At 43.7% G+C, this 27,237-nt stretch overlaps 2 protein-coding genes across 2 annotated transcripts in view; one reads left to right on the top strand and one right to left on the bottom strand.

Annotated features, from left to right (window-relative positions):
* The first annotated feature begins 392 nt into the window (after positions 1 to 392).
* On the top strand, positions 393 to 11,452 carry LOC131258877 (leucine-rich repeat-containing protein 20). Its single transcript, XM_058260271.1, has 3 exons — positions 393 to 684; positions 9,736 to 9,879; positions 9,948 to 11,452. The coding sequence occupies exons 1-3, from the start codon at positions 393 to 395 to the stop codon at positions 10,280 to 10,282; spliced, it is 771 nt and encodes a 256-aa protein (XP_058116254.1). The 3' UTR covers positions 10,283 to 11,452.
* Positions 11,453 to 11,671: 219 nt separating this feature from the next.
* The window catches only part of LOC131262222 (GTPase-activating Rap/Ran-GAP domain-like protein 3), a 37,956-nt gene continuing 22,390 nt past the window's right edge, over positions 11,672 to 27,237 (bottom strand). Inside the window, exons 3-13 of the mRNA XM_058264180.1 lie at positions 26,948 to 27,034; positions 25,769 to 25,850; positions 25,164 to 25,282; positions 22,691 to 22,922; positions 22,510 to 22,608; positions 22,152 to 22,255; positions 21,654 to 21,768; positions 20,059 to 20,168; positions 17,915 to 18,067; positions 15,099 to 16,014; positions 11,672 to 15,040 (exon numbers count right to left, since the gene is read on the bottom strand). Of these exons, the coding sequence (XP_058120163.1) occupies positions 13,740 to 15,040; positions 15,099 to 16,014; positions 17,915 to 18,067; positions 20,059 to 20,168; positions 21,654 to 21,768; positions 22,152 to 22,255; positions 22,510 to 22,608; positions 22,691 to 22,922; positions 25,164 to 25,282; positions 25,769 to 25,850; positions 26,948 to 27,034 (3,318 nt within the window). The 3' untranslated portion in view covers positions 11,672 to 13,739. The remainder of the gene's footprint in view (positions 15,041 to 15,098; positions 16,015 to 17,914; positions 18,068 to 20,058; positions 20,169 to 21,653; positions 21,769 to 22,151; positions 22,256 to 22,509; positions 22,609 to 22,690; positions 22,923 to 25,163; positions 25,283 to 25,768; positions 25,851 to 26,947; positions 27,035 to 27,237) is intronic.

Raw genomic sequence — 27,237 nt, forward strand, 5'->3', positions numbered from 1 at the left:
AGAAGAAACGGTTCGTACCGCGTTGAGTCCGCGGGAAAGAAAGTGCTTTTTCTCCAACGGCTTGTGTTTTAGCATCTGGTGATTTTAAGTAGAACGAAATTGATCGCAAGCCAAGTCGTACGGTTTTTTTTTTGTGTGGACGTTTTCGTTTGCCGATCGCCACGCCAAGGGCAGTGGACTGCATTTTGCGTTGCATCATTTCTTCTCCATCGCATAGCAAAGGTGAAACCGAAATTTAACGCTTGCAGCTAATCAACGAAAAAGAAAGCAAACCGAAAAGTGTAAGCGTAAGGTGCAGTTAAGTTAATCGGAAAGGAATACTTTAAAGGCGCTTGGAAGCGATCTTCACAAGGCAAACGGGATAAGCAAATAAAACATCACAAACCGACATCATGAGGCCACCGACGCACTTTGGTAATGACATTACCAACACCGAGGCGAACGGCGCTGAGGAGCAGAACAACCAGACTAACAGCAATGGCGGAAGTGGTGGAAACAATGGCAACGGTGGCAACAACAACAATAACAATAACAACAACAACAACAACGGTCGGAGCAACACTGATTTCATCGTCGAACGGCTGACGCAGAACGGTGCCACGCGGCCTCTTCCGAAGAACGCCGGAAGTGGGATCATCCGCGTGGTCGAGCGTTGCGACGATGCGAAGGAGAACAGTAATCTAGGTAGGCAAGGGGAAAGGGAACCAACCTCATGGAAAGGGTACTGATATAATTGATGAGAGGGTTGAGTAACGAAGGGTTGTTTGGGGGGTTTTAAAAAAACTTCATCGAGGAGAAACGGATTGGGTATATTTCATATTTCACTAGCTTCAATAACTTTTACAACAGGTTTAAAACATCAAGCAGTATGCATTGTTTATATATTCAAGGGTTGTTCCATTGCACAAAACCAATATTTCAATATGTGAGGCATAAGGAGGCAATTGAGAACAAAAGAGCATCAAATCTCAAATTAGTTGCGATTAAGTTCCCTTAAGAGAAGTTTTTGTTTCGAAAATATCTAATTTCAGCATACGCAGAAAAAGAATCAAACTGTCAAAAGTAGATGTTGAAGCTCAGGGGTCGTTTAAATCTCTCTTTCCAAGATACAACTCCGTTTAAAAAGGCTTCGTGGCTGCTAAATCATTTCTGTCATTGAAATTAGTCGAATATCCACAATTACTTCAGTTTGCTTTTGATGTTCACGATTCGGTATTAATTCCACCAACTGGTTTGTTATCTTTTACTTGCCAAAGATGGTGTAATTTTTCATCAATATGGTTGAAGGTATCTTACTTCAAAGCATTTAAATCTATTTTACAATTGCCCACGAAGTAATGCATATTCGAACTTGTGAACAACGCATATTTTGGTAAATTTGTATTTGTATCTGAGCGGGATTAACTGTTTCACAAATGGATTTTGTTCATCAATCGACAATAGTTCTGATGTGTTTTTGATCGATATTGAACTAACAAGATGTGCCACTATCAATTGTTTCTTTTTTTAAAACGGAATTGTAAATCGTTTCCTTATTTTTCGAAATTTTAATCCATTTCCACTTTATTTTCATTTGAACATTGAAATGGAAAAACAGTGATTATTTTTCTGTATCGAATTTTAATTATTTGTAACAATCGTGACGGTTGCATAAAACTGGCTCAAGCTAAAGCAAAACCCGTGGGGATGATCCGAACAACAAACAAATGGCTTGGAAGCCGTTCCTTCACAGTTATAGCTTCTGATAGCGTGTTTTGTGGCGTTGCGTCGCTGGATTGCGTTGCGCACCGAGCGACCCGTGGCCATGGGGGGAAAAATAGTGGCCCGCGTTCGCGCGATTGCGCAGCGCCAAAGTGTCCGAATAGTGTCTCGAGTCGTCGCGTGTTCCAACACAGCACGAACAGCGGAAGGCCCGGGCCTCAACGCTTCCACGGTGCTGGTGACGGCGTCTTGCGACTCGCGACCGGGCGATTGTTCGTCGCTGGCGCTCATTCGACCGGGTCCAGCGAACCGGCGAGCCTATGCATCGCATTGGGTTTGGACTACCTCCACCACACCCCCTTCAAAGCCTGCCCGATCGGCGTTAGCTAAGCGACGTTTCCCAACCGTCAACTCCGAGACTACGGAGTTGGTCATGGTGTACCAATCGGTCGTCGGGAAACTCTTCGAGAGGGTGGCGGAGAAGCGAACCGGGCGGTTGCTTGTGGTTCGAGGTCACCGGGTTGGGGCTTTAAATTCGAGATCAACCCCCTCTCACGATGCGCGGCGCTGTGGTCTAGATTTTTGGTGGCTCAGTGGATGGTTTCGATGGTTGTAAGCAATTAACGGTGGCGAACTTAATAACGGTCCATAAACGATGTCCATTGGAGGATTTTTTGAAAATCGAAAGTCGGTCCAATGTAAAAAAAAGCTTGTATGATAATTGACAATTGCAAGATCATGTTCAATTTGAGTTGAAATTGTAATTACATTTTTACATTTTTAGTAACTATTAAACCCTAATCGTCACCACATACCTTTTTTCAAACAAAATGTACCACAGTTTGCTAATTTTAAACACATTTAAATGGAGCGAACTCCCCAACGGTTTGAAAAAGATACATAAGCTATATTTACCTTTAAAGTGCTGCATAATCCGATGGCGTAATAGTATGCTATATTGTAATCGTTCGGTGAAATTGTTGCCATTACAAACAAAAAACAAAATAAAAAAAATCATTCAAGGGAAAAGAAAAAAACAACACTACTACCAAGCACTTCCGTTTACAACCCTGAGGGCCATTTGCCAAACACGAGACCGCGCGGTTACGTGTTTTCACGAACGAAAGTGAAAACCACAACAAACTGTCTATACGGTGTTTCCCCCGGCGCGAGATCAATTGGACCGTTCGAAATAGAAAGAGAATAGACAAAATAGAAGCGTCGAGTGATAGTGGGAGGGAAAGAGAGAGCAACTCATTGCTTCTCCACGTGCTTTCCTGCGATGGATTCGCGTGAATCAGCATCCGATGCATGAGGGTTTGGCCGCTTGGTTGGGTTGTCTTTTAGCCTAAAATTAACCGGACATTAGTCTCAAAGTTCGCCTAGCACAAACACTCCCGAGCAACACACCCCAAACATGTTCTCCGTTTCCGTGACAACCGTTGTGCATTAGCGCGTTCCGCCATCTGGCGCGACCTTTGATGGGAACCGAAAAAAACAAACAACAATCAAACTCACAACTTCTTGAGCACCGTTGTAGCACGGTAGCATAAGCATAAGGATTTACTCGCCACAGTTTTGTGTGTGTGAGTTTTTTTTTTTTTGCTCCACTGTGCCCCTGACTTCGAGTGAACCAGTGATGTGCATTAATTTATGCTCCACCGTCGCCGTTATGCTATCGCTTACGGCATTAGCATAACTGGGTCAAACATTGACGGAAAGGAAAGGCACGATGGAACGGTGTTTAAGCTTTCGTTTTTCATGGGTGTGTTATTCGGAAACAGTGAAATTATTTGTAGTGAATTCGAAACCTTTAAACTGTAAAAGCAATCGAATAATTCACACACTAGTTTTGTTTCATTCCTGCAACATTGCACGCTTCGGTTTGCTGAGTTATTTAACCAGAAAATAGAGAAGAAAACTACATGCGAGTTTTAATTGTAGCCACAAAAATCGGCTTAATCACTTGGACGCTGTATGCATGGGCGGAAACTGTAATCTCTTGCGCAACTCCCGCCACCATCACAGTACGGTACGGTTTTCGCCACTTTCGTCGATCACTGCTAATTCCTACGATGATGTGTGGCGCCTTGGGCGAACCGCTTCCAACTTCCCGCAAGCCACAACCGGCTGGCATTCAGTGGCGCCTTCCTCCACTGGCTGACTGCCTGCGAGCTTCCTGATTACCGAGGTCAGCGCCGTCTTGATCTTTGCACCGGCCCGCAAGCGAAGCGTACGAACGGTGGACGACCGCGAGCGCTATTAAAATTAGCCCTTTTAAGGGAAAAACCAGCCGACCCTTGTCCGGTAGAGAGCCGGTAAAGGAACCCGCGGCAACGGCAGGGTCCGTCGTTTGATGGCTGATGAAGACTTTAGACCCCCGCTAAGGTGTTCCTTCAGCACGTGCTACTCAATCATCTGACGTTGGGCAAGAAAAAGAAACCGAAATCGTGATCATCGTGCAGAAGAACAGCTCGTAGCAAACTGGACAACAGAATGAACAGGAAGCCCTCGGGGATCGCGCACGATGACACATGTCTAGGGGCGCCGGTGTCGGTGCGGACAACTCTATCGGTGCTGGCACGGTGGAGCAAAGACGCAAATGCTAAATGTGCCACCCCGCGCAAAGCGGGGAGGACCTGCAAAGCGAGTGATGATTTATGATGATGGGTGCGAGCTCGGCACATTCAAATGATGGTTCCACGCATGGATTCCTCCACCTGTTATCCAATTGCCAGTGAAATTTAATGTTTATGGGAAGTTTTTGCTAGCATTTACCCCTACATCGTTGCATGAAATCAAACAAAGTTTTAATCATTATTATTAAACTAAACAGATTAAAGACCAGGAACATAACTTCAGATGGGGAGTTGTGGAAGTAAAATAAGTATTTTGTTGTATTCATTTGATACAACTCAGGAATATGTGATAGTTAGATACAAACCTAATAATATATTTTCAAACTAATTTCATTTAAATGTGCACTCATGCACTCGTGCACTCATTTTGTCATAGAAACAATACAATTGCTACACTTCATTATGCTGCGCTAACTATTTCCATTTAAATCTATTGAACGAAAACGAGATTGTGCTGCAAAATAAAAGCATAAAGGCCTCATTTGCTGAAAGCGTCTTTTTGTGAAGGCATCCCCGGGAAAAAGGGCTCTTTTCCCATCGGTACCTAGCGCAACGAGCCACACAATTACTTTCCATTTTGTAATGAATTATGTTTCATGCCCATAAGCAATGCACTGAGGCAGTGCTGTAGTTCCCTTTATTGCACTTCAGCTCTGCATTCACTGCAAATTGCTGCAACCGAAGCGTTCCGGTAGTGTTTTCGCATGCTCCAGTTTAAGGGCGTCCAGATGCACCGTGCACTTACATAACAAAAAAAAAAGGTTAAGTCTGCGCAATGGCAGTCACCTGACAGTTTGACAGGGGGGAAAAATTAGCTCCAACGGTTGAGCCTCCGAGAGCGTAAGCCACATTGATCCGGAACGTTATGACCACGTTCGTTTATTTATGTTTATTGACTTACTTTAACAGCGGCTTAACCAGCCTCAGCAATTTTGGTCTACGGCACGCACCAAACGCCACGTTCAATCGGTTGGATAAGTGCGCTTAATGTATGGACATTTTGGTGAATTATTTTTCGCCTTGCCTTGCCCACCCTTTGACGTGCGTCAAGCGAAGATGAAAACGTTACGGAAAACCAACCCTCCCCGTTGCGGGTGCGCGGGAAAGTGACCAACGGTTACATCAGCGCAGCCCCCTCCCCACCCATCCAACTGCCAACCCATCCACATGCAACAAATCGAAAACCCGAAAGGAAAAGCGATGAAAACAACCTAGTTTTCCACGCTCGGCGTCGAAAACAAACGATCCCACCATGGAGGCACAAGGCGCGCACCCAATTCGGGCACGCGTTAAGTCACGTGAGACGACCTTAAACCACTCCGAAGTGCCAACTGCTAGTTGGAAGCCTCTTGGTGCAAGTGCAACAAAGGTGACCGACAATTTTGAAACTTTTGCTATCGGCAGCTTTTAGCTTTTACTGCAGTCAATAATCAAGGTTTATGGGATTTGTTTAACATTTTGTAACGATTGGATTGTGAAAGCGTAAAACTTATATTTGTTTCTGATCTTCTCAGGTACACAGTCTTGCAATCTTTTATCGGTTTACGATTAATATAGGATTTAAAGCACATTGTTTGTCCTTGTTTGTTTTGGTTTTCTTATGTTTTACACTGAATATTAAATTTTCCAATTGATGCTTTATTTCTAATGTAATTCAAGTTTTTTAATTTCCGCTGTCAACTTTAGCTACTTTCTATCGCAAAAAATCTCTCAATTACGTTCATAATACGTTCTCACATTCATTGTAACAACAAATTACATTGTATGCATCAAATTCATCATCTGTTCAGCGATTAGCCAATGTTGCTAAACAAGGAAAATCTCGCTTTTTCATCGGATCGCCTTAGCCTCGTTGAATAAATACGGATTGGCGTTCCTTTTCGGCGTGTACAAGGATGGTACTGTTTTCACCTATTAATCAGTCGTATCAACAAAACTCATCGCATACAATAAAAGCTCGCGGTACTAGCGCGCGTGATTCCATAATAGAAGGAAGGGAAAAAACCTCTTAGAAAGTGTAATGTCTTCACTTGGCCGCCCGAAGGTTTCGCGCCTCGGCCTGCTGCTGGAATGGATCTGGCGCATTATCGCGATCTTTACCATGTTGAGCGATCAGATCCACACACGATCTTTGAACTAAAGCGTCTTCGGCGCCTCTTGTTGAAGCTCTTCAAATCTCGCATCAGGCACGCTGTCGGCAACGGTGCCTACGATGCAATTGATCGTTACTGATTTCGTATCGTTTCGCAATTTGAATCGGACCTTTTGGGTGTTTATTTGCATTTTTGGCGTTTACTTTAACCAAGACGGCTCATCGTGATTGCTTTGGAAATTTCGCAAAACACGATTTAATGTGTGAATGTCCCAACACTGCAGAAGATGAAAGGTATAAAGTTATGACAGATCATGCTCAAAATTATTTCGGATGAAAAGAAATAGTAAATTTTAAAAAAGGTTAAAAAAGTAACATGTGGGATTTCAATCACGCTCTTCTCTTTTTAAATATAATTATTAAATCGGCAATATCATTATTAAAGCTTGTAAAATTGCTATAATCCGGTTATTATGTTGGATTTCTTGAGCGTTCGCTGGAGATCAAAACGTAATGTATTCTTTTCAAATTAAAAACGCTAATTTATACTCTTTCACAATTAAAATCACAGATTCAATTGAATGACACAAAACAGACATTTCCTTGTCAATACAAACAGGGTCTTAAATAGAGATCCTTTTTCCGGTCAAAAAACCGTGTTAAGAATGATTCGAAGGCCGCTTCTCTGTTGTACTGTCCTGTTCGAAATAAAAATTGAAATGGAAACGTGTCGTATGTCGTCGTTTTAAAAACGACGAGAAAAAGAGAGTGAGAGAGTACGCGTACAAAGATTGTTAGGAAACGTGTTTATCCGGCAATCTGTTACATTTCCCATTGCCCAAGCGTGATGGGAAATGCGCAAGGAAAACATCGCGCACGCCTCGCCGTTTTGTGTAAATAAACTTAAACCTGCGCGTTCTTCGTCCTCTGGGATCGAACGCGGAAGAGGAACACAGAGGTCGCCAGAACAAGACGCTGACGCGACGCTCGCCCTAAGACGGAAATTTCATCCCATTTACCGGCAAAATCACGTACGGCGTCCTACTTTACGTCGTTTGCACCGACCTCCCATCCTCTGGCTCATTTCCGACCGATTCAGAACGGTGATTTATGAATTTTCCGGTTACTGTCCGATCGTTGTCCGCGGTGCGCATTGCGCAGTCGAGATGCGATCGAGCGAAGGTGAGTTGGCGTGGATTGACGCAGCTTCGGGAAACTGGGGTTTTCCCCATTGGTTTGCAGTGTCGGCGTTCGGTGGCGAGCGTTATTTTCCACCCCGGTGGCAGATTGGGAAAATGAAAATGTTCACCCTCGCCAGCAACGGTTGTTTTTTTCGTGTTGGCCACCTATTTATTTCTTCCAACCAACGCCACACAATCTGGGAATAGTGCGCATCGGGTGGAGCTGCGTCATGCGGGCAAAACAATTTAAGCGAGGATGCGGTGGCGTACTTGAATAGTTCGCAGTTCATGGCACCTTCGAATGTGGCTTCGATTTCCGTGCAGAGCAATTAAATAAGCCACAGAAGCGCCACCGATGTGTGCAGGCTCGCGCACGTGGTTCGTTAATGGCGGGCGAAAAAAAACATGCCGGGTCTTAAACACACGGGTGTTGATGTAACCAATAATGAAACGGAACTGTGTGCACGTCCAGCACCGCCGTAACGCCATCGATCGCGAGACTATTTTGCCTTTTCTCGGGCATGCATGGAATGGCTGCAGCGCTACATCCTGTTTCGTGCCGTTTTTCATCGTACGTTATGTTATTTATTTTCCTCCATTACATATCATCTTCTAATTCGACTTCCGAGTTTTTGCTTTCTGCTGCCTGTTGGTACCTCAACAAAGACCACTTTTGGAAAGGGACAAGCATCGGGTATCAATGCTTTCCTATACCTTTAATTTTAAGCTTCGATAAGCCCTCATCCATGTTTTTCCTTCCGCCGGCACTTTTTTCATCTTTTATCATACCTACGCGTGAACGCCATCGTGGAAACTCATTTCTGCCTTCATTCCACATCAAACTTTTCACACACATCATAATTTGAAGCTCGTGAATTGCAAAAACTAAAAATACAACGCCATCATTTCATGGCACAAGGAAATGGTGCGTTTTAGCTATCGTGAAGTGTTTCTCTTCAAAGATGAGTGCAGGGGTGGTTGGCTTACAACTGCGACAAAGACTCCAAACCGTCTAGCTTATGGTGGCGTAAACAACAACCGCCGTATCTACGCGGTTTTGCTTTCTACGACCGTTGTGTGATTACGCGTCACTGACTAATGATATCGGTAGCGACGATTACACTGGTACAGCTGATAACGTGCGCCATCTCCGCCAAAGGTTATCGGGAAAAAATCCACTGTCAACAACCCCTATCTCTGTTAAAATGGCTTTGTAAAATTGGTCGATACATATCTCATTATTTGTTTATTAGTCGCGATTCGTTCAAATCTAGGTCAAGCTGTCTGATGAACAAAATGTACTTAGTATTCCTTTAACACTTTTACCTTGAACATACATTTTTTTTATTTTACATTCGCATCAAGCAATGTATGTGTAAACGTGTTCAATATGTGATATCAAATATTATACGAAAGCTAAATGTTTCCGTTATGCATTTTCAAATATTCGAAAATCACCATGGTTTTCAATTCATTTTCGAAAACGTTATAGAACTGTCATTTTCCTTCTACATGACACGACCAGGTATTGTTTACACACCGTGACTTTATTGTAAACAAGACCAGCAAAATGTTTTGCTAGTCGTTAAAACAGATTTTACTATCTATTTCCTGTGTTGTTACGTTCCTACAGAGTTTTTATTTTAGTTAAAGTTAGCTCAACAGTAAAAGACGCAAAAGATTACAAGATAGTGCAGCTAGTGTAGCGCTCCTGTTACATTGTTGTAAAAATTCGGCCGGGCTTTGAACTCCGTGAACCTTAGAAACCGTGTACCGGGGACATGGTGGTTAAGTCATAGTTATTTATAGCTGTGTGTATATTTTTTTGTATTATTAGACCGTCGAAACCGGTGCCATCGGTTTTAAAAATTATTTTCATTACACCATCAATACTAAGCGGTCGCAAACCTGTTCCTGACGGCTGATGATGGCTTCGTTCGTGGCAAAAGTGGTAAACCGTTGTGAAGAAGCCGCCGAATCGAACCATTTAGGTGGGGTGTTTTGTTTGTTGGATTCTTATGTTTTAATGCACGTGGAATACCCTTTGAGGGGCGAGTTATTTATAGTTGAATTTTACCTAATAACACGATTTTCATATTTTCATATCTCACTGTCTCTGCAGACCTCTCCGAATGTGAGCTCATCCAGGTTCCGGATGCAGTCTACCATCTGATGAGAAACACGGAACTGAAAACGTGCGATCTAAGTGGCAACGTGATAACGAAGATTTCACCCAAATTCGCCGTTAAGTTCAGTTTTATCACAGGTAAAATGAAGGCCTTTGGGGAAGCTATGACTGTTTTTCTCATATTTCAAATTGTTTTCCTTCCGTAGAACTAAATCTGTCCCACAACCAAATGGCCAGACTGCCGGACGAGCTGGCCGACTTGCACTCGCTGGAAGTGTTGGACATTTCGCACAACTCCTTCATCAGCCTGCCGAACGTGGTGTTCAAAATGCCTAAGCTGCGCGAGCTGCGAGCGAACAACAATGCCATCATCGACATCGATCGGGACGAAATCATCACGTCCGAGTCGTTGGAGTTGGTCGATTTGCGGCACAATCCCCTGACGCCCTTCTGCCACGATCTGCTGAAGCATGCCAACGTGTCGTTCCGGATCGAGCTGTCGGACCGGGTGAAGGAAGACTGGGAAGATTTGACTATTTGAGGGAATTGTTCCGCTCGAACTGCCGTCCCCAAAGTGCTTGTCCTGCCTTCGAACTAGCTTTAGCCGCACTATTAGATGCATTGTGTACGTATGATATTGTTACTCGCTGGTATCTTCTGCTCTAAAAATAACATAAACCCTCCACACAAAGCTTGTGGATTGTACTAACAAACCGACACTTGGAAAAGGCATTAATCCTATGTTTAGAAGGATCTCCCAGCGTACTTATGCTAAGATGTCGATGGTATTACACCGGACAGAACAGTTTAACCAGCACCGTTATTAAACGGAACCCTTTTTCCTGTATAAAACTAACCAGATCTAGCCATGAAGTGGATAGTTCAAGTGTATGTATTGTACTTATGTATTATATTGCATATTTGAATGTACTTGTAGTCAGTAAGCTCTACCTTTGCGGTCCGTGTACCTGCCCGATCATTTTAGTTTTCTGATGGGGATCTTCTCGTAACGTGGTGTTTAATTAAAATTGGATAGATTTCACCTTAAAAGATGTGTGTGGATGTGTCGAAGACGCGTGCTTTACGATCAAGATAACACGTGGGATAGGATGTTGATCTAGTCATCAGAAGAAATGTATGTATTAACTGAAAAATGTTGATCTGAGTAGGCATTGTCTGTATGGCTGTGCAAAATGAACCGATTAGATGATTGCTTCGTAAAAATAAGCAGCAAGATTAAAAAGATTCGATCAAGAGCATCCCGCCCTGACTCAGTTTAGAGAACGTGCCTTATGATCAAAAGAGGACTGCTTTATGACATACCACACAACAAAACTACCCCGCGTTCGAGAGGAGATCCTCTAGTCAGAAAAGGAAATGGGGCGATAAACGGCAGCGATTCGTGTGAGATAGGACATAATTTATGACCATGATCATAAACGAGTGATATTAAGTAAGCGGAAGTGTTATGTTTAAAAAGCTGTTAAAAAAATCATTTAGGGAAAAAGTTGCAATAATTCAAAGATGGTTTCTTTCATAAACCGCGATGAAAAAATTACAATTGGAAAGAGGCCTTGCGATCACGATTCAAAATATCATCAACATGTCTTCATGTAGAATATTGCATATTTGAATATGAGATTGTAGCCAAATCTATTATTTGTAAAGACAATTAAAAAAAAAACAAAAACCGCTAACAATCGAGCAGAAATGTTTGTTAAAGCATTTCCCCCCTGTGGGAATCAATGCTTGTTGTGTAACCGTTCGGAATGAAATGAAAATAAATATTTGCTTTGATAAAAAAGAAATCATGCATGTGTTCCTTTTCAGTCTGCCAAACCATGTGCGTCAAAATGTGCTACCAAACTGTTCGGTTTATTACAACCACGGATACAGGAAGTAAAATACAATCGATTCAACTTAACTCAAAACTCATTATTATTTATTTTCCTATGTTGTCACGGTAAAATGATCCATGTTTCTGAAGGGATATAGGCTCTAGCGATTGTAAATAATAGTAGTATAGTAATAGTAAATACAATTCGGTAATATAATTCGTTTACTGTACCTTTCTCTCACCATCTCTTTCTCGCGTTCCCTCTCTTTATCTCTGTCTCTTTGGTTTACCTTACATATGTTTGCGATACAATAATATATAGATTTTTGTGTTTTGTTGTTTGACTCCTTGTCTTCTTGAATGGTGTATATGTATATTTGCTTTATGTTTTTCGAATCTAATAATATTCGACGGACCGGACACATACAGTTTGTCGGTTTGACAGTGTTGGGACAAGTTTTTGTCAATTCGCTTAGGTCGGTTCAGTTACTGTTAATAATGTTAGTTCACAGCGCAAGAAAAACAGGGAAACACGTTCATGTTTTTTTTAAAAAGGCTTCTCGAGAAGAAGATTTTAGCAACGAGATTTTGGCGCCACCTCGTGCGCGCACTCATGTGGCCCGGGTGGAAACCACCTCCCTATCACTTTACGAAATGGGGGGTAGGGGTTCCGAAATAGTGCAATGCTGCCAGCAGATCCTTTGCCCTAATTCCCTGTTGTTGGGTTGTAGCGTTTCATCTCCTTCCGTGTATATAATATGCTTTACTAATTTTGGTTTTTACTACCTGTTTTCCATGAGCACTAGTTCATTATTTGTTTCATCTTGTTTGATAACCTTAACACTTGTTCGAATGTAAAATACTTGCTTTGGTAAATTAATATTCTCTTATTGCTCGTGTTAACGAGTTTGTTATGTTGTATGTTATCTTCCGCCAGGCGACCTATACGCCTGTTTCTTCTCCCCCATTTCAGTTTGTTGGTTGTGTATTTGAATGATATATTGTTTGCACCATTTTCTAGGGGATAACATTGTTATTTTTTGGTTCAACACTTACATCGTATATGTGCTATGTATGCCGGCATGTTTAATGACATGTAATTACTATGAGCTTCGCAAGCAATTCAATGATTTGGACTCGTATAGGAATCCATTTTATCAACAAATTTTCCACCCTACGGAGTTGAGAGGAATAATAACTCGTGCACTTGTTATGATAACTTAACGAAACAAGGTTATCCGGTGGAACCGTAGAGTGGCCGTCCACGTGGCCAAGGAGGGAAATTTCAAGCTGTATAACTGTGTGTTTGTGGTACCACTCAAATCGCCTTGGTTCGTATGTTCCGCCAAAGATGAATACGATTAATTCAAAGGGCTCGATTGAATTGATCCGTACGTCGGTTGGACTACCATTCATGCAGGTTTGCTGCCGAAACATCGGAACCGGGAGCAATTTCGAGAGTGTTCCACCGTTTAGCAACCTGCGGTCCAATGAAGTGCAGGTGCAGAAGGCATGGCATCCGTAAGGAACTTTCTAGATTCAGTCACATTAACGCTACGCTTTAGTGCACGGTCGAAAACGTAAGCTCGCAGTGAGCAGTGTAAGATGATAGAAAAAAATGAATGTAGCTTAGTGCTAAGCATTTTTGTAACGGTTGTTAAAATAATTCCTTTTTTCACACTAACAAATGTTGTTGCCCACCGCATCAAACAATCCGTTGAACGAGGCAGAAAATAACGATCACTATCCTATTTTTTCTGCGTCATTGAACATTTTACCCGATGCTGATAGTTGCTGACATTCGCCAGGTTCCACAGATGCCTTTATCAACATCTCTTCCGAACTGCTGTTTTCTCTACTATCAACAATCAACCTTCCTTTTCCGTCGGAAAGCGAACGTTTGATGAAACCATTTTCTTAGCATAGTTTTTAATGTTTTGATTAATTCATACATTAGACAGCGTTGCATTCTTGCGTGTCGAACGTGCAAGAACTCAACACAGTTGTGGCAGCGAGAGAAAGGGATGTAGTTCTAATGATGATGTAATTGCTGGAGTGTTGTATGTGCGTGTAGCCAACCGTGTCCTCCCACATTGTGCACAGTTACAGTCTGATAAATTGGACAAGGAGCTCCCTCTTCCACCCTCAAGAAACAACCGTCTTACAATTGCGTCAAGACCGAGTTACAAAGCTCCTCCGATTCGAGCTTATCCTTCATGCTGAGCTCCTGAAGATCCTGTTGGATCTGGTCAAAGATACTCATGGCCGCCGGCACGCCACCCGGGACGGTCGCTTCCGCATGCCCCCCCGGCAGCTCATCGCACGGTGAAATGGCGTCCTCGTCCTCCTCGTTCGAAGATTGCAGCTGCCTGACCCGCTCCTGAGCACTTTCGCTCGGCCGGGTCACGACGGCCGCTGCGATGGCCGCACTCGGGTGCATCTTGGTCGCGATGGCGGTCGGTTTTTTGGCGGGATCATTGCTGGGATAGTGGTAGTGGTGCGACTGCACGTGTGTCCCCGTAAGGTTCGTCAGCGGGATACGGTACACCCGCAGGGGTTTATTGGCCGAGCTGCCGTTCGAAGGAGACGTTTCACCGTCGTTCGTCTGCGACTTCCCGAGGTTGAGCGTGGGTTGCCGAATGAATGATTTGCGTGTCGGCGAACTGGGCGAGGTGCCCTTTACGATCGTACTGTTGCGTGGCGAGTTGGGAGGTACCGAGGCTTCACCAAAGTGCCGACAAAGATCCTTGGTGTTCGGTAACGGTTGGGCACCGAAGTGTTTGGCCAGATCTTTGCTACAGGTGGTCGTCGGTATGGAGAAAGATGTGCCGGCTTCACCGTACGAGTTACTTTTCGAAATCGGCCGCTTGAGGTCGTCGACGGAGAGGGTAACCTCCTTCGGTTTGACACCGACCGTATCCGACTCGGACTTGGGGTTTTGCAGTGATTTCGCACGCTGAATTTGTGGTGTGACAAGTCCAAGTCCCGGTCCGGAGCCGGCCGGAGTCAGATCCTTGCCCGATTCGGCTGGATCTACGTCCGTCGGTGCAACCGGGGATGCACCGGTCGAGTTATCCTCGTCCGAGCTCAGTCTACTTCGGCCAGGGCTGGTCGCTGCGGGATCCTCCTCTGGCGCAACACGGCTCTCCTCGATCCGAGGTCGGTTCATCTGCTCGTGGTCCTCCGCATCGAGGCCACGCAGTTTGGCACCTTTGGGAATGAACTCGGGGGCGGTCGTTACGAAGAAGATGTCCTTCTTGGACGTGATCAGCTGCAGTTCGGCCATCGTGACCGTGTGCACGAGGTTTCCGTTGACCAGCAGCCGGATCTCCATCGTGTCGGGGGTGAATGCGATGATGTACGGGAATGCACACACAACCGAGGTCGGTGGCGTGTTGAACTGGAAGTCAAACTCGGTGCTGTTGTTACACTCCTCCGATAGCTTCTGGAAGTGGCAGGTATCTGCGGGAAGGGCAAGATCGTTACAAAGGCGGTTCTTACCACACAAAGCATTACTTACGATTATAACACAACAGAAGCTCCGTATCCTGGCCATCGTAGAGATCCAATGCAGCCACCAGGTGCGTCTGGGATCGCTTCAGCGTGTCCGTCTCGTGCAACTTCGTCGCGTGTCCGGTCAGCTCCGACACGATCTCAAAGTGGTGCCGATAGCCGACACATATCAGCAGGCCCGCATTTGGACAGGACCCCTCCAGGATCGTCATAATCGTCGGCGAGTCGTGCAGGTGGATCTCCTTCAGGAACAGGAACCCCTCTACTGTATCGTTATCACTGTTCGGGCACCAAGACGTCCAGGCGGCCGTATGTTTCCACTGGTAGATCAGCAGCTTCCTGCCCACCGCCACCGCCATCCGTAGATGCGCTTCGCCGGCCCGCGAGATCGCGTACAGGTGGCAGCCGCGTGTCTTCTCGATCCGACGCTCCTTCACGTCAACGCGTGACCGCTGCACCAACCGATCGTCGGTGAACTCGTTCAGCCGGAACACGTGTATCCGGTGTCCGTCCTTCTGCACAGCCGACCCACCCCGCACCAGCATGATGCCGTGATCCTCGACCACGTTCATCTGCTTCACGCACAGCGTCCGATCGAACACGGTCCGGTGTGTTTGGTCCTCCTTGATGAGATATGTACCTTCGTCCGAGGCGAGAAACACCTGGTCCTGGCCCCAGCTGTCGCCGACCAGGTCGTTGCGAGGCTGGAACGTCGGGTAGAAGCACTGAGGCTCCCAGGGTGGCCTCTTGAATACGGTCCCAGCCGACGCTATGCTGGTCGGAGCGTCCCCTCGAACGATCGCTTCCAGCTTGAGCGCTTGGCCAATGCGAACAAACTCCACCTGTCGGGCGTCCTCCTTTAGCTTCGACGTGCGTGGCGCATCGTACAGGACCTCCGAGAAGGCTCTTCTGTTCAGCATGTTCTAAAAGTGGGTGAAAAAGACAATGTTACTAGTTATTGTGCATGAAAAATAAAAGATTTTCGTTGGATAATGACACAAAAATTAAATATCTTCAATGCAAAACAGGCTAGAACTGCTTGGGGTTGATTTATTGCATCTACGAGAGGCAGAGGCGGATCATTCAACAATCTCCAGACATTTACATACCCCAAATGAATCTATACTAAAGATCAAAGATTTATTTGTTTTATGAGAGGTTGAAATCCATTATACATGTTTGCAGTATTGTCATGTAGTTTTTATGTTTATCAATAGCAAAAAATTCTAAAACAGTGCTTGGGAAATAGCAAGAGAAGAATTTAAATAAATTATTATATTTCGAACCTGCTTTTTTAGTTTTTTAATCTCTAATCGGATTTCGATTCAGATTTCATAAATTCAGCACCAATATAATGTGATACGTAATTCACATTTTTTTATCCACTGTTTGCATGTTGTTTAATATGCATCTTTTAAAATTCATTGTATTACGGCATGTAAATCCTCACCAAGACATCATAATATTTTTTTCCGATTGAAATCTACTCATTTTAATACTTTTCTCATTCTCATTCCATTCTGTTTTATTTCTGTTAAAAAATTCAAATCTACTCTACTTTTTGAAGAGGATCTTGTTTTTTAGAAAGTTCAAATAAAAAAAGTAAAAAGGTAAAAGAAAACAAATTCTACCAAGGCTTAAAAGTTGAAAATTAACAATGATAACTATCAAAGTATATCGAAAATCAAACTAGAAAACCATATCCAACAGTAAACGATGTAGAGTGACCAATAATGTCGGTGGTTTCTTAGGATTTCATCCAAACAGGTATTTTCTTAATCTTTCTGTTACCTTCTTCTACTTCAATCTACGCAAGGATAGTGTTTGATTTGACTCATCACTTCTGTTATACCAGGGTTACGAGTATATTGGCGCCTAAAAGATGATAGGAAAAATAAAACTCCAACCGCCAGTAGGTCACAGGTGATTTTTATGTACCATTCTCCATGTTTGACGTAGGCCTTCGGTAGGAGAAGCCCCTAAAACGCACGTGGGACTATCTTTTGATTGGTTGTGTTGGAATATGTAAAGCAAGAACGAAACGACAGTGCCGGGTCGATTAGAAATTTATGAGGATATCCAACGTCCTCAAATTAATTCGGTATCCAAAAATATATGGATAAAGCTCGTTACGATTAAATTGGTAAATAAAACCAATTGCTACTACACAAACAAAAGCATCTGTAATTCATCACGAAATAAGTTTAAAAATACACCATAACTCATCTGAAAATCAAGTAAAAACTGGACGAGAATTTTGGTCACGTTTTTATTAGGTGCAGAGTACTCACCATCTGTTAAATGTTCTTGCTTCTTTGGTGTTCATCACGCTTCACTATTGCTCCATCCATTAAATACAGGATGGCCAAAAGCACCAAAAACTCCTACCCGGTATTACCTCAGCATCAATTCCTGTGGCTTCACGGACCACCTCACCTTCTCGTGGCTAGTAAACGTTCTTTGCCTCCCCTTTTTTCCTATCTCCAAGCGGTTTCAACCCGTTTCGGTAGAAAAAAAAACCGTCACTAACTTTGGAACTTTTGTCCAGCAGTAGACCGATTACCCTCTCAGTAGACGGTTCATGTGCTCGGTCACACATTCCCGTTCCGGGCGAGGGCATACGAAAACAATCAATTTTTCCATCCCGTCGGAGAGTTTCTGCATCACGGTGCACGGCGTTTCGTTCCGGTCGCGCTGAGCGAAGGAACGAAAAACTTCCGGAAATACTTTTCCGTTCCATCACTCGCAAAACCGCGTCGTATCACCGAAAAACAAAAACGAACCGCAAAATTACCCGTCGGTGTACCCACGCCTCAAACTTACCATTTTATTGTCGTGCACATACTCCTCGTACAGGTCCTTTATCAACATTTCCAGCGTCCGTTCACGCTTCCTTGCGAAGGTTGGCGTTTGGAAGGTGGCCTTCTCACCGTTGATCAGCTTCACCAGCAGAAAGTCCCTGAAGACGGCCGGATCCTGCAGTTTTGGGGCAAGTGACGAGCAACCACCAGAGCATGCCAATGTGATACGATACGATGTGACCATAGTGGACGGAAGGGAAAAAATAGGAAATGAGTAAAGCAACGAAAAAAGCACAAGATCGCCTCCGTCGACCGTGTTCGGGCCCTGCGGAAGCGGAAAATGAAATAGAAACAAAGGGACCATTTTCATTTATCGCCGGTGACCAGTTTTTCCGTTTTTCCCACTGCCCATCTCCGTGACCACGTGTCAAAGGTTAGGACGTATTTTCGTTGACCCGGTTTATATTTTTCGTCCCGCGTCAACTCTGTCCACGGCGACGGAACGCGGCGTTAGAGAAAAGGGACTGCCACGTAACGTTAATGGGTTGGAATTGACGATGGTTTGAATCATGCAAAAGGCCATCAATCGTAACAAGATTTGCTGTCTCGAGTGTTGTGCGGAAACAATGGTTTTATACGATACGGTGGATGTGTATGGGAAAATTGACAGAGTTTTTCGGTTTTTGTTTATGCTCCTAAACCCGGTCTAACTAGCTAGATTGCTTCGTGGTCTTATTAAATAGGCCTAGAATTGATATTGAATTAATTTGTTTTTGTTTTTCTCACAAATATTATTAAATATTTTTAACTATGAGGATTTTGTTTATGTATTTGTTTTCTTTCTATTTTATATTATTAAAATTAAAGTTTTTTCTAACACAAAAATCGCAATTTTCTTCCATCATCCAAAAAGCAAATGTTGTAGAAAACCCGAACCTCTATTTATATCATAATTGGAATACTGACACGCTCCTCTCTAAATCAAGCATTCTAATAATTATAGCATTAGGACATTAACAGCTGGTCTTGATGGGGGGAAAGGATTCGATTTCTTTTTTCTACGATCTGTATCTTTCCTAGTTCCAATTTGCTTCCCTCGAGGCCAACTTTCACCGATTTATTTGTGTTTTGCTTCGTTATTCGTACATTTCATATTCATTTAAGCCGCGGCGTGGCCCGGAGGGAGGCACCCATTATCATTTGTTACGACGTCGTTTGACCTGTTTCGTGTGGGATTGTCGCCTCCTTCCAGCAAAAAAAAAAAACAAAATGAAGCTTCCCCTCGAAACTCGGCCGGCCTCAACTTGGCGGTGCATGGTGGTAGCAGTAATCTGTAATAATCCATCAGCTAGCCATAATCAGGCTTCACAGACGGATTGCCGTCGGGCAGAGATTTCGTTGGGCGGTCTCTAACGCCCGAAGGGGTCGCCGGGACACGGGAAAGGACATTCAACACATTGTAGGTGGTGTCTGTCAGTTTACCGGTGGTTTCTGCGTTCTTTTTCTTTTCAGCATTTCGTTTTTGCTATTTGCCACCATATTTTTTCGCTTCCTCCCGGTGCAATCCGATACGGTCTGGTACATTCTACCGCGTTGCCCTTTGCACGAAAGGCACGGAATGTGGCGGGCGGTTTTCCACAGGGTGTTATGCCACCGTTGGGCTGGACGTTAAGTCACGTGATGCGTAGTTTGTTCCTCCTCGTTGTTTATGTGTGAATTACTTTTTTTTTACCTCCCATCCAAACTCCTACCACAACTTTGTAATTATTATGCGGACCGTCGACGCGGGAAAGCGAGGAAAGAGTGGAGGCGCTGGTGGTCTATGGGCAATTAACTAGAATGAGATTTAGATTCCTGTCGCTGAAAGCTTCACCGTGGTTGGAGTGTGCTTTTACTACACAACACAGTGTTTTCCTTTTTTGCCTCGCTCATTTTTCACACCTTATCCCCAAGATAAAGGACTCAGCGAAATCATGTCCAACACCGGGGCAGATGTGGGAATTTTCACACTTTTCCCTTTCTATGAAAAATGCTTGCAATTTAATTACCAACCCGAGGCCTATTTTCCGCGAACAACGTTTCAGGTCACGGTTGGATGGCGTCGAAAATGGGACAAATGGTTGCTTGTTGGGACAGGTTGTACGATTGAGTCGATTACACGTTTACCTCAAACTCCGGTGGGTTGGGAAGTGTGGGGCCAAACGGTGGAACCGTTTCGTCGCAGTAGACGGCCAGCCGGTAGCGGGTTCCACGCTTTGTCACGACAGCGAAAACATCTGCCAAAAGATGGGGAAAAACAAGGGGTGGAGAAGAAAGAAAAGAGTAACAATGAGTTGTGGAAAGGTGTCGATATAATTCGTCGATAGAAACATGATTTATGGCATGGCTGGGTGAAATTAAACGGCGATTTAAATACAGCTCCTTCATGAACCATCTGCGTAGCGAATGTTACATCTAGACACAGAGGCGGATTAAGCGTTCTAGGGGGTTCTAAACAGCTATAAGTTGAAGGCGTTATTGGGTTGAAAAATATTGATTGCCGAAAGCCTTTGAAAATCAATGCTGTCTTTGATGCGAAAGCATCTATAACTTTTTAAGAGAATTATTTTCCATTAACACATTTTTTTATGAAACGAATTAAGTAATTTAATTTTGTATTTAACTTTTGTATATTTTAGGTCGATTTAAATCTTGAAATGATTGAAAAAGAACAACAATAAAACTAATGTTAAGCAAAATTACTATATTCGGAAATGTCCAGGACATTAGTCTTGCTAATCCATTCTCTTCAAACTGTTCTGAGAATTGCCCTCTTTTTTTATTGAAATTTTAACTCTAATCATATTTTCACCCATAAATACACCATCTTTTCTGTCTGAAAAAACAATTCATACAAATTAGATCATTCGTGCATTTCCAAATTCTTCATTCACTTTCTTTCAAAAGTAAAGTAATAAAAAAAAAACTCATCACGCATTTAATAAAACAGTCAATTTTGTTCAAAATAAAAAAAATGGGCCAAAGGGATGGGCCCTTCTAAGCTCGGGCCCCCAAGCAGCTGCTTAGTTGGTTTACGGTATGATCCGCCTCTATCTAGACAAGTATACTTCAACGAACTGTGCCTGTTTAATCCCCCCCTCTAAACGAATGTATTTTTTATGGCAGTTTGAGAAAACAATAAATTTAGGTTTTTAGAATGACGGTTAGAAATTAAAGGCATATGAAAAAATAATAATAAAACATTTAGGTTAATTAATTTGAGAAAATATCTTACTTTAAAGTCAAATATAAACACCAACTGGGACTTGATATGAACTTAAATACTTTATGTTTTTAAAAAAAATCCTAACTTTCAAATTAGGAAAAAAGGTAACGTAAAAAGGTCAAGTAACGGAGAAAGGCTTGTTTTACAACACTGAAATTGAACTATCACACTAATTGAAAATCCTGAGATTGAATTTAGATGATGATAAAATAGATACGATATCTGGTAAAAGAAATAAAACATTTAAAAACTACTCATCAAAGTCTTCAATTCATCAAGCAGATCCTCTAATTAGAATATTGAAGATTGAAAGAGCACAAAAAATCAACGAAGATTAAATGAGATAGTTTAGATTGATCAAGATGTTGTCTCTGTTTAGTTTTGTTTTTACCCAACCCATGTTTGGCTCAGTTATAACGGGTAAAGTATGTTTTTGAAATGTAATTACACCCTTGCAGGGGACAGAATCAAACTTATAATCCCGCCTGATGCTTACGTGTAAATTGACTTTTCACGTTGTTCGGGATAAACTCCGTCTCCTCTCCGGATGAGCCTTCGTCGATGAACACGATGTTGACGATATCATTGCCAATGTGGCGCTTCCGTTCGACCTGGACAGAAACAATTAAAACCAGAATCAGAAGGTTTTTTGTATGTGCAAAGTGTCTTTGTCGTCGATCGGTGAAAAAACGACCGCGTAATTGAACGCTTTACAATTCAAACAATCGGTCGTGCCGATGTACACGACGTTAGCGATAACCTCAGAGGAGTTTTAATGAGCGGTCAGGGTTCCATTATGTAACGCAGGACTTTGAAAGCATCCTTCTCTGCATGCAGGTTCAACGGTGAACTGATGATGCTGACGCGCGTGTATCCAAGGTCACCAGAAACCAAAGGATGCTCCTCATATCGACAACCGGAGCCAGTGGGCGTTTGCAACAGGCACGCAAACACCAAGCTGCTCTGCATGAACGGCGCATAAATTAGCACTCACCTGCTGTCGATTATCTCTGCTGAAGGGCAGTAGTGTCGATACGTGGAACATAATTTCGTGACCCTCGTACAGCGTGTAGATGGAGTACTTTCCCGTCATATCGCCTGAAATATATACGAAACTCTGATAAGCCGGAAGGACGATGAACAGTAAATTGCATTTCGAACCCGGGGCCCTGCTGGCATGCATCGACGTGCTTATGCATTATGGTGGCTTCGAAATTGAGTGCATTTGCATTTGTTTATGAGTTCGATAAACGATCAATGATATTCGCCATGGTGTGCGCATATGTTTATGTGTGTGGGGTGGTAGTGTTCTTGTAATCAAATTAACCTCCCATAGTGAAAATTACACTCACCTTTCACATCGAGCCCCCCACGGTACCGCTCCCAGTCCTTCAGTCGTATTCTTTCGCCCAAGAGGGACAGGAAATCGTCAAATTCTTCACTTCCGCTTTCTGAAGAGTAGAAGAAAAGAAATGCACGGTTGACAATAATTTCAGCCTACCGACCCGAGCCACCTCAGGCGTGTCCCCTCACCATTGCTCAGCATCTCGTCGTCCAGCTTTTGGCCTGCCTTCATGTACACGACGCCAAACTTGAAGTTCACCGAGCCCTCCTGCTCCTCGAGCAGCAGCAGATCCTTCTGGATGTCGGCGGAGAAGATCTCCTTCGGTGACTTGCTCGCGTCCATCAGCGCAAAGTTGGCCAGGATCTGCTTCACCGTCAGCTTCTGCTGGGGGTTGTACGGAAGGGCGAGTTTCTGTGCACCCTGTTTTCGTGTGGAGCGAAGGTGGATGTGATTAGAACAGGCAGTGCGATAAGATTAGCTGTGATACGGGCACGGGGGTCGGATAAGCGCGGGCAATCATTGCGTCCCTTTTGTGCCATTTATCTCCGCAAGGTGTGGAGTGTGTTTCGTTCGTCAGCGGAGGGAGGAAAATTAAAAACATGCCCCACCAACATTCCCGCATGTTTAAAGATTGACGCACAAAAAATTTTCCCCAAGAATGACGATTATTTTGCATATACCGTCAGCGCCCGCACACGCAATGCGCAACGTGTGTTTCTTCCGTGGGCTTCACCGAGATGGAGTGTCGTAACGGAAAGGTCCTGTTTTTTACCTAAACATTACACATTGGGAAGTATTCGTAAACAACCCCCCCACCCATTGAAGACCTGCACAAGATGTGGATGGAGAGAGCACTTCAAAGCGAATTGTGGAATCTGCATGATCTGAGTGTTGGAAGGAATATAAAAAGATGTCGACTTTTTTCCTCCTTTGCCGGCTTTGTGCGAAGCAAGGTTGAAGCACTGTCGCTTACAGTAAAAGTAGAACAATCTGGAAGGGCCTGTTTTTATCAATTTATTATTTAGTTTCTAATCTCATTTCATAATTAAATTTAGGAATAAATGTTGCCGTGTTCATAGATACTTTGATTTAAATAGTTTTGCTGTTTTTTTTTCAAAATATAACGTTGTGTTTTAACCTCTTATTTGTATGCTTACCTCCAGAGTAAAGTAATAAAGCAACTGTTTAAAAATTAACCCTTTAAGTTTGGGTACAGAATTTAGTGACATGAGTAGAGCTGGTGAACAATTTCCCGTGGTAGAAATCTACGGTGCTCCATTACGCACGCCAGTGACTGTAGGTTTGATCGTTTGTCCGCTGCAGGCGGGAGGAGAAATCGCATCGGCAGGAAATGGTAAACCGAGAGCGATACAGAAACACGTTACCAACGTCATTCTCATGCGGCAGCATTTTATTTTATTTTAGTGCTTTGTTATGCTACGAGGAATCGGTAAAGGTTACGGACGTGCACGGCATAAATCAATAGACAATGCTGCCCTAGCGAGACAAACGTGCGCGTTGAAGCATGGCATGTTCATGCTTCCGGGAGATTGAATCCATATCTTTAGAAGTGCGCGAATTTACCGTAAGATTGCGTATCGGATTCGGAAAGATATAACCATATTTTAGATAAGATTTATTTTATGATGCACCGGTAGTGCTGCTCACAATTCGGGCCACAATTTATTCGCACCAGTTCACGGGAGGCTTTAAAACGAACCGAATAATTTAACACCGAAGGCAAACGATACTCGGGTCCCGCGGTGTCACGTTTTCCGCCGATGAAAAACAATTCGTAGCAAGTTTCCGGATAAACCCGCCCACGAATGGCACGGCAAAACGGTTCATCCCATTTCGATTTGTCTATTCCCGCGGGAAAATCCCGTGTATCTTCCTCCGGTCAAAAACCGACCGGAAGAGGAGAGAGGGAGGGGTGGGGAGGGGCTTGACATCCGGCCAACCGAGCCGAGGGCAAGCGAATGAGAAAACTTGTCGGCAAACAACGGCAATTTCGGAAAGTGAAAGCTGCTAGTAGGTGGGAGTACCGAGGCCGTACGGGACACGCACTTCCAGCACAATGAGAAGGATCTCTCGAAACACGGAGGAGAGGACCTTCGTTTCCGATAAGACAGCGTGGCGCATAGATATGAATAGAGCTTCCGGCCGTGAAGTACCCCCGGAAGAATTAGGTCCCGAATTGTGGACACGCAATCAGCGAAACGTGGCCCACTCGAGTGTATGGCTGCGTGTTTTCCACCGCCCAGCACAGCGTGGCCATTTCCCGGGAAATGCTTTGCTGCCCCGCTACCAAGATCCCTTTGGGTTGTTTTGAAGTAGTTAAAGTCGTCGTCGGGAAAAACCATTGTCTTACCGCTCTGAGCGAACGATCTTCGACGAACCAAACCCGGTGTTATTAGTTTCCTCGTCAAGTGTGTCATAAAGTGGCCGATCAGAGATTAAACCAATACTGGCCAAACGTGCTTGCGGGTGCCAACAGCTCCGCTTGTCCCGCTTATGCTAGTGTGTGTGTGTGTTTATTGCATTGTTGAGTAAACGGTAATCGTTCCAACTTTCCACGCTTCCGGGAAGATCAGCTTTTGGATGGCATTTAATATTGTACTTTTCCCCACGCTTGACGTTGCTATCACTCCACTAAGTTACCTGTTTCCGGAACAGCATCACGCGGTACAGTGGCATACACTTGCTGCCCGAGTCCTGCGACACGATCGAGAGGAAGTAGGGGCTCTTCTCCGAATCCATCCCGACATAGTTTTGATGCACTGAAAACGAGCGAAAGATAGAAAAGCAGTAAAGATGGTGAAATAAAGGTGGAAAAACGTGCACCGACAAAATGTATGATGAAATAAATAATAAAAGGAAACTTTTCAAAACTAAACAGTCCGGGGTAGGAAGCAGAGCACAATAACGGAGGGGAAAGAGAACACTTCAGCTGAGGGCCAAGCATGTTACAAAAATGTTTCGCAATCATTCGCCAACCGGAGCATTCGAGTGGAGGTTACGGGGTCGGGCGAAGGGGAAATAAAATTGGCCAAGAATCTGCCGACTTTTTCCACAGCCAAGTGACCTTGCGAAGTGGAATTTATCGATTGATATTACATTTTAGTTTGCAGACCACTTGATGCGAAATGAAAAGTAGAGGAAAATGTTGCAAAATGGTGAAAATGGTTAAAAACAGGTAATAGACTGGCTCAAATTAAAAGTATGCAGACGGCGAAAGGAACAAAAACGAACTGCGTCATACTCACATTTTCCCAAAAAGTACTTAAAGTACCATCGCGTTTGATGTTCCGGATTCTCCAGAATGGGGATGCTGGGCGACCCGAAAACCTTTTTTTGTCGATTTGTGTTCAGCGTGCCGGTGTTTCAGAGGGCATCGTAGGGTGTATCCGTTCGGTCGGTGAAAGCGCGCGCCCAAAAAAGTTGCAGCCCCCGAGTTGTTGTGTCGAAAGTTATAATAGAAAAAGCGTTTGGGGGTTGAGATTTTTTGTGTATTTGTTTGTCTTTTTTTAAATATATTTAAATTGTGCTCATGAAAGAAGAGAGTGGAGAAAGAGTAGAACCGGAGAATAAGATGAATATTGGAATATTTCCACCCTCTGGGACGTTGTCGTGGGTCATATGATTAAAGTCTGGTGTCCCTTTCCGGCCGAATATCGTGTCATTCTTATTTCGATATTCGTTTCCTACACCCTCCGCAAAACCAAGGGTTTCCCTATCAGCTAATCGATAGTACTCTAGAACAGGCTGTCGCTTTTCCTTCGGAGATCGGGGATGATGTATTAGCTGTCGGGATGGAAATGTCCCATCGCAGGGAGTGAGCGGTTTTTCATGTAATGTTGTTTTTCTATCCTCCTTATTCATTTAAAATACATTCAGCATACCGCTTTTCGAGCTACATCCGGTTCCCCCGGGGGGTGCAATTCATTCAAATTACTCACAAAGTTCCATCAAAAACTGGTCCCCATAGCATCGAATTCGTTTGTCAACTTTTTGTGTGTCAGGAAAAAGCTAATTTTATCCGTTGAATTTCGTTGCAAGGCGTATTCAGGCGAACCCGATGAAATGTTGTTATATAAACCCATCCAGAATTGTAATTTATTTCTTCCGGTTCAGAGGAATGAGCAGAAATGGAAAATGCTAACTTGTATTTGAAATATGCGAAATGAGCTAAGTGGAAATGTGATCTTCGAAATAACAAGTATTTTAAGAACTCGTTGAATTAAATACTGTTACAATTACTCAAAAAAGTCTCTTCAATACGACTAGTGGTTGGATTTCATTTGGTTTGATCAATTTAAATTAAATTAAATTAAAATGAAATATAAAACAAGCCACAAACGGCTTGGGAAATTAATTTCAATCATCTTCACTGTTCCTCAACGGAGCCGACACACATCCTAAATGGAGGGGCGGTTTTTACTCACCTCATCCTTTTCCGCTAGCGATTCCCCATTTTCCAGCCGAAACCGGCGACAGTTGGGATCTAATCCATCAATTTCCGACTGCGGCAGCTGCAAAAGGGGAGAAAACATGGAGACATTCAAATGGTGCTGTTGATTGTTAAATCATATTAGGCGCGTCGGTTTTGGCCCAAGTTTCCAGATCGTAAAGATCACTTTCCGAGCAGTGAAACTCCAGCGGGATACGAATCTTCCAACAAGCGGAGCGGATTTTCATCTGCACACGGGGTCAGAGGTTGGCTGGAAGACTTGGA

Source organism: Anopheles coustani, chromosome 3, assembly GCF_943734705.1.
Source record: "Anopheles coustani chromosome 3, idAnoCousDA_361_x.2, whole genome shotgun sequence".
In the NCBI taxonomy this organism is placed as follows: domain Eukaryota; kingdom Metazoa; phylum Arthropoda; class Insecta; order Diptera; family Culicidae; genus Anopheles; species Anopheles coustani.